This window comes from Carettochelys insculpta, chromosome 7 (assembly GCF_033958435.1).
Source record: "Carettochelys insculpta isolate YL-2023 chromosome 7, ASM3395843v1, whole genome shotgun sequence".
Classification (NCBI taxonomy): domain Eukaryota; kingdom Metazoa; phylum Chordata; order Testudines; family Carettochelyidae; genus Carettochelys; species Carettochelys insculpta.
The window spans coordinates 73197619-73216130 of record NC_134143.1 but is presented as its reverse complement, the minus strand read 5'-3'; the positions used below and the strand labels follow the sequence as shown (position 1 = coordinate 73216130).

At 53.5% G+C, this 18512-nt stretch overlaps 1 protein-coding gene across 1 annotated transcript; it reads right to left on the bottom strand.

Moving 5' to 3' along the window:
• Positions 1-6698: 6698 nt before the first annotated feature.
• On the bottom strand, positions 6699-16082 carry TLX1 (T cell leukemia homeobox 1). Its single transcript, XM_074999936.1, has 3 exons — positions 15605-16082; positions 11545-11746; positions 6699-6921 (listed from the first exon to the last, which is right to left on the bottom strand). Exons 1-3 carry the CDS (start codon positions 16080-16082, stop codon positions 6699-6701), a joined length of 903 nt encoding a protein of 300 aa, XP_074856037.1.
• Positions 16083-18512: the final 2430 nt, after the last annotated feature.

Genomic DNA, 18512 nt, shown 5'->3' with positions numbered 1-18512 from the left:
CCTCGCAGCCTAGTATCCTTACCAAGTATGTCCTCTTCATTCTGTTACGAAAATCTCCTTTTAGCAACTACGATTTGGCTTCCTGCTACCTAGAGGAGGGTCTGTGTCCGTGCTTGCCTAATGCAGAGGTTGGCTATCAGAGACTGCTCTTGGTTTTCCTCCTTGCTTTCAAGCTCTCTCCTAAGGGAGGGTTCAGAGTGTGGGGTTACCCCACAAGGAGCCAGCCCAAGTGTGTCTTCCTGGGTTCTGAAGAGGGGATTTCTCACTTGGGTGGCAGCAGCTACCTCCCAGAGTCAGGGGATCTGTGACCTTGTGAAGCTTTTAAGTAGACACCTATAGAGGTGAGGGATTTTTAAAGTCTCTCCGGGGCCCCCACGGTCTTCACTCAGAGTGCCAGAGCAGGGAACAGCCCCAACATATTTAGATCTATTTACCCTGGTGTCTTCACTGCAGTGAGTCGATGGCAGATGACTCCACCTCCACTTCTCACTCTGGTGGTTTACCAGAGTCAACAGGAGAGCGCTCTGCAGTTGAGTTATAGTGTCTCTACGAGACACAAAAAAATTGATACCCTGCCACCAGATTGCTCACAGCCGGTTGCTCCAGCCCATACAGCAAACATGCCCTCGGTGTGCAATGACAGTAAAATGTAAGCTAAAATCAAAGGCACCCGTGCCGGTCAGTCCCTTCCTGGGAGAAATAAGAGGTGCAAATGATCTTGTAGGTGCTGCTGTACATAGGATGTGACCTGTCGGTCATCAGGTTCACAGCTCTCCTAGCACATGCAATCCTTTATACGTGCATTAAGCTCTGCCCTGAAAACCCATTAGATAGTTTGCCCTGTGCTGTTCCTATGGGGATACTTGTTCCAGAGCCTCCCTACTCTGATGGTTAGGACCTTTCATCTCATTTCCAGCCACAAGTGTTCCTGTCCAGGCCATCCCCATTGTCCCTTTTGCCAACACTGGGCTTTAAGATGACTAGTTCTTCTCTTTCCATGGAAGGTATCCTCTGATGTATTTAATCATAAGGTATCCTAATACCATTAGGGTCTAATATATTGGCACAGGATGTTTCAGGGATTAATTGATATTTCACTTCATCTTAGCCAATAGGGAGCTCGTTCAGCAGGCGTTGAGCAAGTGCCTACTTTAAAAACAAAAAATAGTCATGGGCTTAAAAGGGTTGAATTTGCCTAGAGCAGAGCATTCAGGCCTTTGGCTGGCAAAACACCTCAGTATGTGCTTCACCTTCAGTACAGGAGCATACCAGTGAAGTCTGTGGGACTATGCACATGCTTGATTGATATGCTGTACTGGGCCTGGGGTTCTCAGTCCTGGGGGAGCTCAAGCCCAGAGTTAGGCAGGTATTGTGAACAATTGTGTTGTGAACAAGACACGAGAAGTCATTCTTCCGCTCTACTCTGTGCTGGTTAGGCCTCAGCTGGAGTATTGTGTCCAGTGCTGGGCACAGCAGTTCAAAAAAGATGTGGAGAAACTAGAGAGGGTCCAGAAAAGAGCTACAGGAATGATTAAAGGTCTTGAGAATGTGAGCTATGAAAAAAGGTTGGAAGAATTGGACTTGTTTAGTTTGGAAAAGAGAAGATTGAGGGGAGACATGATAGCGGTTTTCAGGTATCTAAAAGGGAGTCATAAGGAGGAAGGAGAAAACTTGTTCTTCTTGGCCTCTGAGGATAGAACAAGAGGCAACGGGCTTAAACTGCAGTAAGGGAGGTTTAGGTTGGACATTAGGAAAAAGTTCCTAACTGTCAGGGTGGTCAAACACTGGAATAAATTGCCAAGGGAGGTTGCGGAATCTCCATCGCTGGAGATATTTAAGAACAGGTTAGATAGATGTCTGTCAGGGATGGTTTAGGTAGTACTTGGTCCTGCCATTGGGGCAGGGGGCTGGACTCGATGGTCTCTCGAGGTCCCTTCCAGTCCTAGTGTTCTATGATTCTGTGATTCTACTAATTACTGCATTGAATTCGGCTGAAAGTGCAATCATAATTGGCTGGATTTTGTCTCTATCAGACCAGTACAGACATCCAATGATATACTCTGTGTCAGCTGGTCTGCTGGCATCAGTTTGTGCCACAGACCCCCTGTTTCAGGGGCTCACCTGCAAACACAGCTCAGGGAGCTGCCCGGCTCACCTGTTGCTTTAAAGCAGGGATTACCATTCTAAGAATGTCTTTAGATGTTCTGGAATGCCTGCGAGTGGCTGCCTGCGTTAATCTCACTCCCTGCCTCTGGATCCCATCGTGTAAGGTAATAATTGAACAGCTGTATGGTGAGCCTCTGTGACTATGCACCTCACCAGACTGGAGAGACGTTAACTGGGGTGAATTGCTGGTCTCAAACAAAGGCATTGTGCCCTGTCCAACAGAGAAGAACCATCAGCACGAGACAGACTATTAAGAGACAGTAAAGAGGGCAAAGGAAAGTTGTTTTACCTTCCCTCCCCAGCCACAAAAATGACTCATGCACGTGTATTCCACCCATCAGCTGAATTTGCAGCTGGGAGCCCTAGGAAAGGAATAGATAAAAACCCTCAACGAGAAGGAACTGTATGTTTGTGCTGCTTGAACGCTGGCAGGCAAAGTTTACTAGACACAAGCAAGAGATCCCCAGTGCTGAGCCTGGATTAGCCCTGGAGGTCATTTAGATCTTATTTCTTGTAGAAACTTCTATTTCTTTTCAAACCTTGAGATCAGAATTCATCTGTTTGTGTACGTTCCTCTGCTTTAACCTTTAAATAATGTTCCCCTTTCTTTTTCTTGGTGAGTAAATCTACATAGCTTTCCCTGTTGGATTGGCTACACGTGTCTATGGTGTGAGATCTACAGGGCAATTGACCTGGTAAAGGACTGGCCCTTTGGAACAGGGAGTAACCTGAATATTGTGACCAGTATCAGAGAGGTCGCCGTGTTAGTCTGTAGCTTCCAGAACAACAGAAAATCTTGTGGCATCTTATAGACTGACAGATATTTTGGAGCATAAGCTTTCGTGGGCAAAGACCCACTTCATCAGATGTGTGAGTGGGGGGCGGGTTTCAGAGGGGTATTTAAAGAGTGAGGGTCCCAGTAAAAGGGAGGGCCAGAGCTGACAAGGCCTATTCAGCAAGGTGGAAATGGCCCATTATCAATGGTAGGTATCAAAAGAGGAAAAAACGAGTCAGATCAGACAGGGGGCTGTGTCAGGAACCATCTAACACTAAGGCAGGCTCACCTGAGTGGCAAAATAGATAGGCCTGCCCCAGGGCCCTGCCTGTGATTCTGTGTGAAGGCTGTTATTATGCGTGGGGAGTTTACACTTGATATTTGGTTGGTGACATCTGAGTATAGAACTCTTGGCCAATTTGGGCGGGGCGGGGATGCCCTGGTGTTTAATTGTCTGCCCAGAAGCTCCTGAGCCACTGAAAGCAGCTTTACGCACAAACCCGAAGGCGCAGTTCATGCCAGATTTGTTTGGGGCTTCCCATCCCACCCTCAGCTCCCTTCTGCCAATGCTTGTTTCACCTCGGTTTGTATTTCCCAGATCTTGAAGACAAACAATGGAAATCCATGTTGAACTCGTGGGAGTTTCCCACTTGGGATCTGCAGGAATGTAAGATAAACGGGGGTGAAAAACAATGTTCCATGTATCCTAAGGTGGTTTTATTCCTGAGCCCAAAGAGGTACAATATGAAAAATCAAATCAGCCTTCAGCATTATATAATAGCCCCTGCATAAATTGGAAGTAATGTCAGAACACAAAATATTTATAATTGTATTTCATTATTCCATGTCATTCTTTATCATTTTAATTCCATCACCTTTCAGGCAATTTCTTTAATGTTTAGATACACTTTGATTTAATAACTTAAGCATGTATGTGGACATCAAAACCATCTGGCTACTAAACTTATTCTAATAAGACTAAGAAAAATGTTTTAACGGAAGACCCTTTCAGAAATGATAATTCTAGAGCCCAGGGGGAATGGTAAGATGGCTTCTGTATTTCATTTTACTGCTATTCTCATTTCATGTGGAGATTGTATTCTTCTCACCGGAATGATTGCTGCAGAAGTAAAGGATTTCATTGTTTCCAAAATAAAATATTGCTCAATGCACATCTATAATCAAAGACACATTTGCGTGTGCACATTTCTTGGGAAATATTTTGAAGTATCAAATGAGTCACTTTGTGATTATAAAATGGCTGCTTGGGGATGAAATTGTGAAGAACTGATGTGTCACAAAAATAAATAGCAAAATAGCCATGATATTAACAGTGCGCTCTGTGCTCAAGGAACCCTTGAAAACAAAACCACCTCTTAGTCCTCCTGCTAATATTAAGCAATCAAAGATTGTCTTCTTTCTTCTTCCTGTCTCACTCCCTACATTTAAACTGGCACGTCACGTACAGAAAGGAATTAAACGTTACAAAAATCCTTGGCCCTTGTTCTAGGAAAACATGAAGGGTTTGGTTCTAGCTGCTGTTTGTGTTTGAACAGAGAGAGAGCCATGCAAGCCACTATGTTGAGCTGTTTGTGTTTTCTTTGTAGCTATCATTTATCCCAGTGCATGTACGTGTCCTAAGTAAGGATCTAAAAACCCTTGAGTCTCATGAATTTTGGTCTCAGCTCCGCCATAATTAGTTAATAAAACTTCTTTGCTTTGTCCTGCTGTAACTTGCAGCATAGTGATATTTACAGCTTTCAACACTGACTGAAGACTGGCTCTTTTATTACTTGCTTTCTGCTCTGAGGGCTTGGCTCGAGGCTCGCTGCAGCCAATGACAGTCTTTCTGTCGACTTCATTTGCCTTTCACTCAGCTTTCACTGAATCTAGAAGCTGGCCTTCAGAGGGCATGCGTCTGTAAACATCTCAGAGCCAGTTATCTTTATGAGTGGAAATAAAACCTCCAGTGTGCAGTCAGTGCAACTTCTCCAGGTAGCGTAAGTCCTAACGGGCTCGTGCAAAGCCCACAGAAGTCAGAGTGCTTTTCCAATGACTTAAATTTGCTTTGGCCAATGGCTTGTCTCCATGGGGAATCGGGGCAGGATGTGAATTTAAAACAGGATGGCTGCTGCAGAATAAGATCGTCAAATAGGGAGCTATTGAATTAGAAGTGTTCGAGTCAACTTCAAGCCCTAATATCCATAGAATGGCCTCGATCCAGCAGACACTTAAACATGGGCATAATTCTAAGCATGTGAGTAATCCCATTCCTATTCATTTTACCATCTGCCTAATTAAACCACATAAGCAGTCCTAATTAAGTGCTTAAAGTTAAGCAGGTGCTAAGTACTCTGCTGATTTGATACCTAAAAATGTTTGTAAAATCTGAGTAAAATGTGGTATGTAATCCTGTACATCTGAAGTCAAGCAAATGCCACATAAACAGAAGGGCATGTTAATTTCATTTATACCTCAGCTTTCATTTTGAAGTTAGGTGCCGTGTGATTTCAGGTGTAACAGCCCCCCTGCTCAAAATTAACCCAAAAACAAGAGCAAAATGTTAGCTGGTTTGTCCAGTATCCTGAACTTTTTATTATGATCATTTATTCTTTTGTAGCCACATAAATTACACAAGCATTTTATAAAATGAATACACATGAACCACCTCAGAAGTGCATAACTTAAAACAAACAAACAAATGAATGCCTTTAAAAATCTCACTGAAAATATTTCTGATTGATTGTTTTGTCCAGCTGCTTAAATTGGCAGTTCTGCTTTACACTATAAGTAACTGAAAAATATATACTGTGTATATATATATCTCTATATATATTCCTGGAGTTTGCTATAAGAAGTGCTTGACTTAATCATGTCTCCTTCCCTCAATGCAGTTAAAGAACGGAGTCAAGCAGTTGGAAGTGAAAGATTTCCCCCCAGCATAAGTTGACCTCAAGAGCAAAAAAGTAAGAGACAATATTCTACAACATTTGTAAATAATACCAAAATAATCCACTGAACGAAACTGCGTTGGTTCTGCAAAATGCCACAGACATCTCAAGAGTTATTAAAATAATACCACTGTTATTCCCCCATGGAAAAATATAAGCATTAAAAAGGGGAAGAGACACTCCTCGGTGAAAGCCAAAGAATTCGTTTCCGTTGCAAATGGAGATCACGAGGTGAAAGAATAAAGCTGAGCGTTTTTGCCCATTTGTTGAATCCAGTCTGCGATTTTCTTGCACCGATGACCCAGGCGGAGGCAAGGGGTTTTGTAAAAGAAATGTCAAAGCTCCTTTCGCCAGAAGGGAGACTTATTTCATTTTAAATGACCAGGCTAAAAAACAGGAAGAACCCAACGGCCTGCCCTGGCTGCAGGACAGAAGATAGGGAAGCTTTCATCCATGGATTCTGAAGGGCTGGCCTGCGGCTAATATATTTTAATTTTCTGGGAATAATTAAGGAAGCACCTCGTTGTTCATGGTCTGGGCATGGAGGCTTTCAAAAGGAAAGAAAAGGAGATGCCACTTTTATCTGAATAATTCCACAGGTCACTGGAAACTTCTTCCTTTTTTTTTTCTCTCCTCCCCTTCCTCCCACCAAGAGGTGATTTTCCGACTCAGCACTTTGGAAGTGTGGGGCCCTTGGGTTACGAGCCCGCGGTTAGTTTCCTGCTGGGAAGAAGGATGCTTCACGCTGTGCTTGAGCTTGGGCGGCTCTGAACGCAGGGCGCGTGCACCCCGCTGGGCCGGGGGCTTTATTCACAAGCAGAAGCGACGGAGGTGACGCTGGTGATCTTGGAGGAGTCATCGGACCAAGGCTGGAGGTTCTGCAGGGCGAAGAGGGAGGAGTTGTGGACACAGATGGGGTCTGCTTGGAGGGGCTGGTTGATGCTTTTCTGGAAGGCCTCCTGCTGGAGCTGCATGAGGATACGGTTGGCTTGCTGCCTCTCTGCCTCCCTCTCCTCTGCTGTTTGTCGCCTGGGAGAAAATGACAAGCGTTAAGGCTTTGTATCGTGGCAGAACTGCCCTGCCAGGCTCCAGACCCCATTGCGCTGGATGCTGTACGGACACACACAGTGAAGGCCACAAAGCCAGCACTAGTTTGTGGGTCTCCTGTGTCCCAGGCCAGTCACTGGACTATGCTGTCAGCACCAAGCAAAATGCACTGCTTCCTCTGTGGTCATGGGTGTGGGACATGGTTGCATCGAGGCCCAGGAAAATATCAACTGTCCATAGGAGCAGAAAAGACAGAGGTGGAAGAGACCCAATTAAATGAAATGGATCCCTCCCCCCATCCCACTAGCTAAGGCGGATAGTTCCCGGTTCTCCAGGACTGTGCCCAGCCCACAGCAGCCAGGGGCCTTGGGAAATTATTCCAGAGCAGCCCCAAGGAAAGACAGCCACTTCACCCACCCGATGCTCAGAGCTCAGGTGGCAACAGCATGGAGGGAAGAGACCAATACAATTGGTCTCAGGTGAGCTCCCTTTGTAGCATAGCAGTCCCTCCAGCATGCGCACGTGCACGCACACGCACACACACACACACACACAAAACTCCTTTCCTTGATCTCCAGCTGGGCCACTTGAACTAACTTTGGCCAAAACCCCAGCTTCTCTCTCAGGCAAAGCCCCACGAGCTTGGGGAAGTGAGGATCTCAGAACAGAACCCTACAGGAAGTTCTGCTCCGTCCCCGCGGCTGCCAAGAGTGGAACACCGGGGTAGGACTTGCAGCTCCTGGGAACCATGTGGCCTACTGTGGATCTCAGGTTACAGTATCCCTGGATGGACTCATCTCACTGCCCTTCCTGTTGCTTCTCGCTATGCTGCCCACCACACCAGTCACAGAAGATCAAGCCGGACAGCTGGAAAGGTCTCATATGGAAACCAGGCCTCGCTCCCAACTCATCAGTTCCCTGGCATCGCGTCCCCTCCCCCACTTTGAAATACTCAAGTTGGAGAGCACTGTGTATGAATGAATCAAAGGCCAGAGGAGGGCGGAGGAGAGGAGATACAGGCACCACCAAGCTTAAGTTGTCCTGGTATATTAACAGGCCTTAATTGCGTCTTTCATGTGAGGGAATGAATGGGGGTATCCAGGAACAAAAACCAGAGGCATTTCCTTAGCGGAGCCACCCTGTGTCAAAAACCAGCCAAGAAACATTCCTTCCCTCTGGTCCTTCTCCGCTTCTCTGATGGTAATTACCAGCTATCTGTCATCAACCTGGCTCTGTCCTGATCCCTCACAGAGTGTAATGCAGTTTTAAAATCAATGTCTAATGAAACCCCTGTTTGTTTGGGTTTTATTTTGCTATTGATCCCCTGAAAGGTTTCAGCTCAGAACCCATTAGAGTGGCGGGGGGGGGGAAAACAAGCTGCTGGGTTATCTATGGGAACCTGGACTCCTGCCAGGCTGGAGAAAGTTCAGGGACACCTAGATTCTCAGGTTAAATACACTGGGATGCTACTGACCAGGATCATCCCTTGCAGATTTCACAGCTCCAGACAGCATGAAATTCACATCCCCCCCCCCGCTTAATTTCTCGGGCATTGTTTATCATTTCGCTGAGTCTATGTGTTGTTTCATTCAGCAAAAGCCCTTCTGACTTGTTCCAGACACGGTGTCCAATAAGTTTGGGTCGCTCTAATTCCTTGCCAACTGCCCAGTACGGCTCGACCACCCCCCAGGAACCTTTATCTGCACCTGAGACCCTCCCGCGTGTTAAAACAGGCCAGAGTTCAACCTAGGCAGCCCATTCTGCCCTGACTAAGAGGCCGGGAAAGAGCGGCATTAATAATGGAGGAATCGTCCCTCCCCAGCAAATGTACCCGCGATGCATATTTAATACCGGTTTGGCCTCGCCGGGAAACGCCAGGCAGCCCCCTCATAAGCAGCCGTCACCGCTTGTTTAGTCCAACCCTGACCGCAGCCAGAGCAACGCGAAGGGTTTGGCGACCCACGGGAGAAATAAACCCCACCAGGGATAACAAACGGGCCGGGACCCCGGCGATTTGGTGCAGTCCGGCCAGGGAAGGGCGGCCTTTAAAGCAAGCCCCGGCCCTCAGGGCGCGCAGCTACGGTGCGGCAGGCTGACGGGTCCAGCCGGGGGCCCTATCCTGGGCGAGCGGCGTCTGCGCCCGAAGGGCACGGAGCGCGCGTCTCCCCGGGCTGCTACTCGCGGAAGGCTTCAAGGATCGGGCCCTTTTCAGCGGCTGGCCCCGAGCCTGGGCGTGGAAGGCTCCGGCCTGCACGCGCGTCGCTGCCCGCTGCGTGGGGACGAGCGCGCCAGCAATCGCAGCGCCGGGGGATCCTCGCGCGTGGGCCGCAACAGCTGTCCGCGTGTGCAGACCCTCTGCAACCCGCCCCCCCCAGCGCCCGCAGCCGGCAACCTGCAAACACTAGCCCGGCGCCCGGAGGGTCACTGCGAGAGCTCTCCTGAGCGCCTGGGGTTCCCGGGGCAGCTTTTCCCCCGCCGCGTGCCGCGTGCTCGCAAAGGGGCTGAGCGCAAGGCTGGCGCTTATTGTATTATGTTATATTGGAATCCACAAGAAGTCCCGTGGCAGCTGATCAACTAACGTATTTTGGAGCATAAGCTGTCCTGGGCAAAGAGCAGCTTCCTCAGCTTATGTTATATTATATTATATTATATTATATTATATTATATTATATTATATTATATTATATTATATTATATTATCAACAAGAAGTCCTGTGGCAGCTAAAAGACTAACAGATATTTTGGAGGATAAACTTGTGTGTGCAAAGACCCGCTTCCTCAGCTTATTTTATCTTATCTTATCTTATATTATATCCTGCATTTGTCTATAGACAGAGCCATATGTTTGTGGCCGGTGGTTTTTATTTTTTTATTTTATTTTATTTTGTTTTATGTTATTGTTGCATTAACGCCAGCAAAAATCGTACTCGCAACCACACAGGGGGAAAGGGGTATTAACCGCCTGGCCTTACCGGCCATGAAGGGTTTTTTTTTTTAAAACACACATTGAGATCAGCCTAGTCCAAATAAAAAGGGCTTGTTAGGGGGTATAAATAGTTTTGTACAATAGCTGCAGGAGGGGGGTTATTTTTTTTAACCAGAACTATTCTGTTTGGCTGAGGACTGGAGAAAATTACCCTCCCTAGTTGTTGGGGTTTTCTTTTTAATCGTCGGTAATAATTCAGAACTCCACCTCAGCGATTTCAATCCATTTATATTCTGTTTATGTTCCACCCTATAGTTATACACGCAGGGAACGGGTTGAAAGCGCTAAGGTGGAGTTACAGCTGTAGGGATAAAACAACGGGAAGTCCTGGGGCCCCTTAGAGGCTAACCTAAGGCAAGGCCCACGAAAGCTTATGCTCCAGAATACCCGTTAGCCTCTAAGGGGCCCCAGGACTTCTTGCTGGTTTTGAAGACACAGGCTAAGGCGGCTGCCTCTCTGACAGGTGTAGCCCCTTTCCCCCAGCGGGGATCACCCCACGCTCCCACGGCTGCTGCTGTGCCTTAGCGGCTCACTAGAGCAAACCGGCCGCGCGGCGTTTCTTCGGTCTCGCCGGTGGGTTGGGTCTGGGTTTGTTTTGCAAAGCTCGGCTCCTTTGGTGTAACCCACCCAGCCGCTCCCCGCGCGTTTCCCGGCTCTCCCAGGCCGGTTGGGGGCCATTAAACTAACCCGCTTCGCTGCCTTCTCGGGCCGGGGTGTGAAACCCCAGAGTGGCCGGTTGCTCGTTTCAGTTTCCCGGGGGCTGGAGAGACTTGACTCGCCCAGCTCGGGCAGCCCCGGAACAAGGGACCCCAATCCCCGGGGGGCCTCCCGGGCCGGGCTGTGCGCGTTTCTGTGCCCAGCGAGCGGCTCTGCTCCCCGGACGGGTGGGGGGGGTCCGCTGGGGCCGGGCGCTTGGCTGGGTCTCCGGCTAGACAGCGCCGAGCGCCCCACGCCGGATGCGCCACCCTCCCATCACACACACCCACGCACACATACACACACACCATTCCACACCCCCTCATACGCGCACACTCATCCCATCACACAACCATCCCGCGCACACACTCAAACCCACCCAGCTCACACCCAGAGTTCACACTCATAGGCACCCAGATCAGCCACCCACTCACCCAGCTCACATGCACACCCACCCAGAGCTCACACTCATAGGCACCCAGATCAGCCACCCACTCACCCAGCTCACACTCACACCCACCCAGCTCACACCCAGAACTCACACTCACACCCAGACCACACTCACACCCACCCAGAGCTCACACCCACCCACCTCACACCCAGAGCTCACACTCGTAGGCACCCAGATCAGCCACCCACTCACCCAGCTCACACTCACACCCACCCAGCTCACACACAGAACTCACACTCACACCCAGATCACACTCACACCCACCCAGAGCTCACACCCACCCACCTCACACCCATAGGCACCCAGATCAGCCACCCACGCCACACTCACACCCACCCAGCTCACACACAGAGAGCTCACACTCATACACACCGAGCTCTCACACTCGCACCCACCCAGATCACATCCCCACCCATCCACCCAGCTCACACTCACACACACCCAGCTCACACTCACCAGATTCCCGCCTCACCTCCATTTTGTCCTCCTGTTCTGGAACCAGGTCTTGACCTGCGCGTCCGTCATCTTAAGGGCTTTGGCCAGCGCGGCCCGCTCAGCCGAGGCCAGGTACTTCTGCCGGTGGAAGCGCTTCTCCAGCTCGCAGATCTGCAGGCGGGTGAAGGAGGTGCGCGGCTTCTTCTTCTTGGGCGGGGTGCGGTTCTGGTAGGGGTGACCTACGCGGCGTGTTACAGTGAAGGGTGAGAGGGCCACTGGAGTGGGAGAGAGGGCGGGGGGGGGCGGCAAAGAAGCAAGCAGCAAAAGATCAGGAGGGCTCCAGAAGCAACAGCAGAGACAGACACAGAGGTTGCTGCTACACTGCAGAGTTACGTCGAAATTAGGGCCCTGATGTCGAAATAAGGGTTCTTATGTGGAAATAAGTCTGCAGTGCTGAGGCAGCCAGAGAGCACATGTGGGGCTAGTAGGAAGAGCCTGGAGGCGGGGGAGGGGGGCATTACCAGAGCCCATGCTGCCCCCGGTGAGTTAGACACAGCATGCTGCAAAGCACCCCCCCATCAGCAGCCCCCAGGGTGGGCCCACACACCCTCTCCCAGGGCCCAGAGCAGGGGGCGTCCGGACAGTCGTCCCCCAAGCCCCCACCCTGCCGAAGAACCCCCTCCTCGGCACAGCCGGCTCCCCCGCTGCCCCCACTCCCCAAAGCCTGTTTACTCCCCCCCACTTCTCTCTGGTGTCCGCCACTGGGCTCCCCCAGACTTGTGTCGGGGGAAGGAGCCGTGCTGCCCCTCGGTCTGAGGCGCTGACAGAGGTGTAAGAGCGCTGCTCCGTCCGTGGGAAACCATCCACCACCGCTGGTACTGGGGCGATCTACCGCGCATTCTGTCCACACACAGCGGCCGCTCCTCCTCTCCAGCGCCTCTCAGACTTCTGGTCAGCGCCTCATACCGTCTTTTTCTCAGCCAGATCCCGAGCAGCCCTGCAGCACCTCTGAGAGGAACTCATTTGTCAGGCCTGGTGGGCAAACCCACTTCCTCACACGAAAACAAGGGAGAGGTGACCCCGCGCAGCGAGATGGACGTCCTGCGCCGTGCACCTCTCCAGGGACACCAATCAAATCAGATGGGGAGTAGTGAGGAAACACAGGCCCATGGATCTACTGCAAGGCCTGCGAGTACCGTCTGTCCAGGCCGGGCACGGGACACTGGGTGCAGATTTACAGGGTCTTTTGTGGTAGTTTACTCATTAGGATCTGTGGGGCAGTGCTCTTCAACCAGGGGTACATGTACCCTTGGGGGGCACACCCAGCTCTTCCAGGGGGTACTTCAGCTCAGCTGGAGATTTGCCTAGTTTTACAACAGAAACCAGAATCTAGTAAAGTTAGAACAAGCTAAAACAACGAGAAGTCCCGTGACACTTTATAGAGGAACAGATATTTTGGGCAAACTTCAAACTCTCTTAGCCAAAGAGTTAATGGGCACAAAACAGCCATCAAAACACTCCTGATCCACACACCAGTCAGTCTGCATTTTAATGGAGGGCCCTTGTGGTAATGACTTAAGAGTTTGCCTCTTATTGAAAAAGAATTTTCACTCTGAGTGGGAGAGAGAAGCGGCTGAACTCTCTTTCCTTTTCAATTTCGACACATTAACACGTGGTTTGAACCGGGCTGCGAATTTTCTGGGACACTACAGGGGATCGTTTGCAAACTTGGCTTCATCTAATTCTTGACTCCTCCCCCCACCCCGATTTGCTCACCTTGGTCATTTTTTTTTCTGCTTTTTCCAGCTCGATTACAATTTTTGGTTCTCTGCGCCTGAAATATTGAGTCTGTTCCGGTAGGGCGATGGGCTGAAGAAGTGGGGCTGTCCCACGAGAGCTCATCACCTAATAAATGATTCTGCTACTCTTTAAAGTGCTACTGGGCCGCTTTTTGTTTAGATATTTTGGAGCATAAGTTTTCCTGGGCAAAGACCCGTTTCGGAGATACGTGTATTTCCATATATTACTATTACTATTACTATTACTATTATTATTATTATTATTATTAATAACAATAATAATAATAATAATAATAATAATAATAATAATAATAATCCCTTTCGGGTCTTTGCCCAGGAAAGGTTAAACTCCAAAATATCTCTTAGTTTATAAAATGTCACAGGATTTCTTGGTGCTTTTGAGGATACAGCCTAATTCTCTGCTGGTTTGCAAGCTGCAGATTAACTCGGCTACCTCTCTGATCTTGATCTGGGGTGACCAGAGCCCACGGCAAAGGCTTAGGGCCGGTTACACGGTACAATGTGGTCCGAGGCTGCGTGATCCACTTATCAATAGACATTTTCACCCCCGCAGAATTGCTGGGTTTAATAACCAGCCGCCACCAAAGCTCCTTTCTATTGTCTCTGGGCAGCCCGGTGGGTACGGGGTTACTAATACAATTTCGTGCGTTGGATTCATCGGTGTTTCATTAACCTAACTCCCCACCTCCTGCCGTTAGGTGGGGGACTCGGGGTCCCGGGACCCCGCCGGGGAAAAGCGAGTCCGCCCGTCTAAAGGCGTCTTCCGCCCGAGGATCTCAAAGCGCGGTGTAAATAACCATGAAATTCGGCCTTCTTGGGAAACGGCGCTGTTCTTCTGTGCTCCCCCCTTGGAGGAGCGACTTGGGCTCCGGTTTAACAAGGTGGGGAGAAAAAGTGAATCCCTCCAGTTGCTCGCCCTGGAAAATTGCAATTTAGCTGTTTTGAAAGGGGCCTGATCCTCACCCCGCTGTGCCCATTTCTCTGCCTTTCCGCCCCTCGTGTTGAGGCCGGGGCTTCTAACCCCGCCGCCCGGCCCTGCGGCGGACTGGAGCTGAACGCCAAGCGCAGGGGGAAACAACCCTTTCCTGCGGGCGCCGCATCTGCACTGTCTGTTCGGTAAAGGGTTGGCACCCGGGGCTCGCTGGGGAACCGCATTAAACACAGTTTCTCCCGGGCAACTTCCAGCGGTGCGGAAGGCACCGAAATGAAAGCAGGGCCGAGCCCGGGATTGAAAGCACAGGGCGAAGCCCCGGCAGGGCAGCGGGGTTCCCCGAGCTTGGGCGTTACTGGAGCCGGGAGCCGGCCCGCGGGCGCAAGAAGGAAACACGGACTGGAAAGGGCTGTGAGATCGGGGGCCGTGGGGGAAGCAGGGGTCTGAAAAAGACAAGGGGCTGCTTGGCTCTGTCCGGAGGCCTGGGCGCCATGAACTCCCCAGGTCCCTTCCCGCCCTAGGAGACGTGTGTAGCCCCAAAGTAAACCCGGGAGGAGCCTTCTCCGTCCACCAGGAGCTGGGGATGATAAACCGGCCCGTTTCCTCTTCGGAGTGCAAAGGCACCCGCCAGGGCCGAGCCTGGGAAACTTTTCCAACTATTTCAGGGGCGACTTGAAAGGAATCAAACGCGGCATTCACCCTCCTTTGTGTTCGTCTTCTTCTTTGCTCTCATTGTTATTATTAATTAGGCCATCACAGAAATAAATATGGCATTCCTCTATTATTAGTGTTATTATTATTATTATCATCATCATCTAAAACCTAATATCTAATATATATTATTATTATTTATTATTATTCATCTATACTTATCATTATTATCCATTATCTAATTTGTCCATCACGGAAATAAATGTGGCATTCACCTATTATTATTATTATTATTGTTGTTATTATTATTATTATATTAATTATTATTATTATTATTATTATTATTATTATTATTATTAATAATAATAATAATAATAGAGCCCTAGCCGCTTCCTCAGTAAGACCGGCTCTGTCACACTGACCGGTTCCTTTAGGCATCCAGCCGTCGGTTGTTTTTTTCTGCCCCGACTTAACCTACCGAGGCGAAAAGCCCGACGCGATGCGCCGTTCCCGGCTCCTCCTTTCCCCAGCGGCCTCGGCCGGCGCTTTCCCCGGGCTGGCCCGCCTGTGCCCATTGCTGAGGAGCGGGGCAGGGGGCCCGGCCCGCCCGTCCAGCCCCAGCGCGGGCGGCGAGAGAGCTGCGGGCGGTGCCCGGCGCTGGGCGCATTCCCTCCCCGGGCGGCGCGGGGACTCACCCGTGAAGCGGTCCTTGGTGTAGCGCCGGTTGCTCTCCATCCAGGGGAAGGTGAGCCCGCCCAGGTTGCTCACGTTGTTCACCGAGGGCACGGTGGGCATCCCGGCGGCCAGCGGCTGGGGCCCGCCTGCGGCAGCCAGCGGCCGGTGGGCCGGCACCCGGATGACGCCCCCCGCCGAGTTCAGGCCGGGGCCGTTCACCGCCACCCCCATGTTGACGTTGTAGGAGCCGGGCAGGGAGGCCACGCTGCAGGCGCCCGGGTACGCCGCGCCCGAGCCGCCGCCGGGCCCGTAGCCGCCCGCCACGGTGTTGTAGGCGCCGTTGAGGATGCAGCTGAAGCCGTAGTCGGCGGAGTCCTGCAGGCGGGAGCCGGCCAGCATGCAGCTGCCTTGGTCCGGGCTGCTGAGGATCTGGTCGATGCCGAAGCTGATGGGCTCGGCCGGGCTCTGGTGCAGGTGGTGCGCCCCGAGGTGCTCCATGGCCCCGCGCCTGCTTCCCCTCCGCCGCAGCCGCGCACGGCTCCCCGCCCCGCGCTCCAGGCCAGCGCCGGATCAGGGAAGGGGCTTCGCGCCGCTCCGGGCTCGCCGGGCTTCTCCGCCGGAGCGTGGGGGCCGGGCAGGCAGGGCGGGAGCGCGCAGCGGGGCTCCGGCTAGGGCACCCGCGCTGCCCCTCACCCCCAGGCCTGCTACTCCTGCGCCGCGGCTCTGGGCTGGCTGGCTCCGGCCAGCAGCCGCATGACTGGCAGCCGGGGAGAGCGGGAGGGCTCCGCAGCTCCGCTCCCGGCCCCAGCAAGCCCGGCCGGCTTATAAAGTCCCGTCGCCCAGCGCCAGGGAGGCAGCGTGCAGCCGCGACCGCTTCTCTGTGCCACTGTCTGCTCTCCCGCCTGCTGCCGGTCCTAGAGCCCCCCGCCCTCCCCACACCCCACCCACCGCACCCCCCCGGCTGGGTCGCCTTCCCCCCCGCCAGCCTGGGGCGAGGGGCGCGGCCAGGCGCGCTGCCCGCGGGCACTGGACCGGCCTTGGGTTCAGTTCCGCGGGCCCAGACAAAGGAGGTAAAGGCGGAAAGGGCTCTGGAGTCGCAAGGGGTGCGGGCCGGGGTGGGGGGGCGCGGGGAAGAGGCGCTCCTGGCTCCTGGCTCGCGGCGAGCTGAGTCCGCGGGAAGAAGTGACAAAGGCCAGACGGACAGACGGACAGCCCGACCGACGGGAGCGGGAGGGGGCAGACGGACAGCCCGACCGACGGGCAGACCCCCGCCGCGCTTTCGGGCGCCGCTGCCGGTGGCTGGCGGAGAGCTGAAACGCGAAGCGGGCGCAGGACGCGGGGAGCGCGGCGGCGAATTTGGGGCGATCCCAACGCGTCCGGGCGGGCTGTTTAGCGGGGCCCGGGTTTGCTGGGGCCCTTCCCTTCTCCGATCGCCTTAGTGACACGCAAAGCACGGGGGCGCCGGGGGAAGAGAACCGGGGAACCCGACTGGAAACCCTGGAGACCGCCCCGGTCCAGCTCCCGGGCTCGCTACTGGTACACGGTGCGGTGGCGGGTACCGCGGGGGGGGGGGGGGCTGCCTCACACCGGAGCGGCGAAGGCGAGCCCCGATCTCAGGCTGTCCCAGCACTGGGCAGAACCCCGCACAGGGGGGCCTGACCAGGCCTTAAAGCGATGGTTCCTGCCCCGGGGCTTGGGACCCCTGAGTTCGCAGCGCGGGGCTCCCCGGGCTCCCCCGGTAATCACCGGCTGCAGTGCGCGCCAGGAATGGGGACGGGCCGCCGGCTGGGGAGGCCTAGAAGCGCCTCCGCAGCCTGCAGCGGGCGGCTTCTTCCCAGCGGCTGGGACCTCCGCGCCGCGGGAGCCGCTCGGGCCCCGGCCCAGCCGAGCTGCCACGGATCTCAGGAGCCGGCAGGGCCAGGCCCCGGCTGCTCTGGAGAGGGGGGCGCCGGGTGTGGCTGGGAGCAGAGCCGTGGGTCCAGAATCTGTCCCCGCTACCGCCGCGGGCTGTTGCGCCCCGACTCCAGCGTAGCTTTTCCCCCCGGCAGAAAGAAGCCCCGGGCAGGACAGCTTTAAAGCAGCTGCCAGAGGGGCCAGGCCGGCTCAGCCTGCCGCTTCGTTAGGCGCCTTAACGAAGTTACCCCCGTCCCTTCTGTCCCAGGGCCCAGCCATCAGAGGCGCGTCGGGGTGCTTCGTTTTCCGCGCCCTCGCCAACCCGCGGGGCGCCTGCTCCCCTGCCCCCCAAGCCCCCTTCCGCTGGTATGAATGGGGCCCGGGGGGATCCCTTTGCAGTGTGTGTGTGTCATAGACCCCATACGGCTCCGATTTCAAAACCCTGCGCCTCGTTCAAACACCGTCCTCCATGTCCCCCCGGCACCTCTCCTCCGACGATCTCCCCGTGCGCCCCGGGCTGGAACCCCCCAAAAAATATCACGCCGAGCCCCGGAGCTGTGAGTTCTGGGGCGGAGCCGGCCGGGTCCCCTGGCAGGGGCAGGGCGAGCCCAGGCCCTGGAGATGCGGGGGAAGAAAGTCAAGGCCGCGGCTCGGGCCGGCCCGCGGGCGCAGGGTGACCTGCCCGGGACAGACGCGCACGCCCGTGTCTCCCTGCAGCGTGGGGAGCGACCCGGCGAGGCCCGCGGTCACTGGCACCTGCCTGGCTAAGCGACTCTCCCACCCAGCCGAGAAGCTCGGCCGCCTCGGAGGGGGTCTGGCCCCCGCAGGCCGGCTCCTGGTGAGCCCCCGGTGGGCTCGCTGCTCCGCGGCTCTCCAGAGCTTCTGGAGGTGAATGGGGCTTCAGCGGGCGCCGGGCCCAGCTCCAGAGCGCTCGACTGGGGCGCTCTGGCGGGGGTGCCAGGGCCGGGCCTTGGAGCGGCTTGTTGCTAGCCCCCCCCCCCACCTCACTCCTCCTTCCTCCCCTGCGCCTGGGCC

Bases quoted from the DNA above. Each gene is read 5' to 3' on its own strand.
- TLX1 (XM_074999936.1), bottom strand. From the start codon at position 16,082: ATGGAGCACCTCGGGGCGCACCACCTGCACCAGAGCCCGGCCGAGCCC. The intron at 11,747-15,604 runs GTGAGTCCCCGC...CACGCCGCGTAG, and splicing joins CACCAAGGACCGCTTCACGG to GTCACCCCTACCAGAACCGC. The intron at 6,922-11,544 runs GTGAGGCGGGAA...ATTTTCTCCCAG, and splicing joins AACAGGAGGACAAAATGGAG to GCGACAAACAGCAGAGGAGA.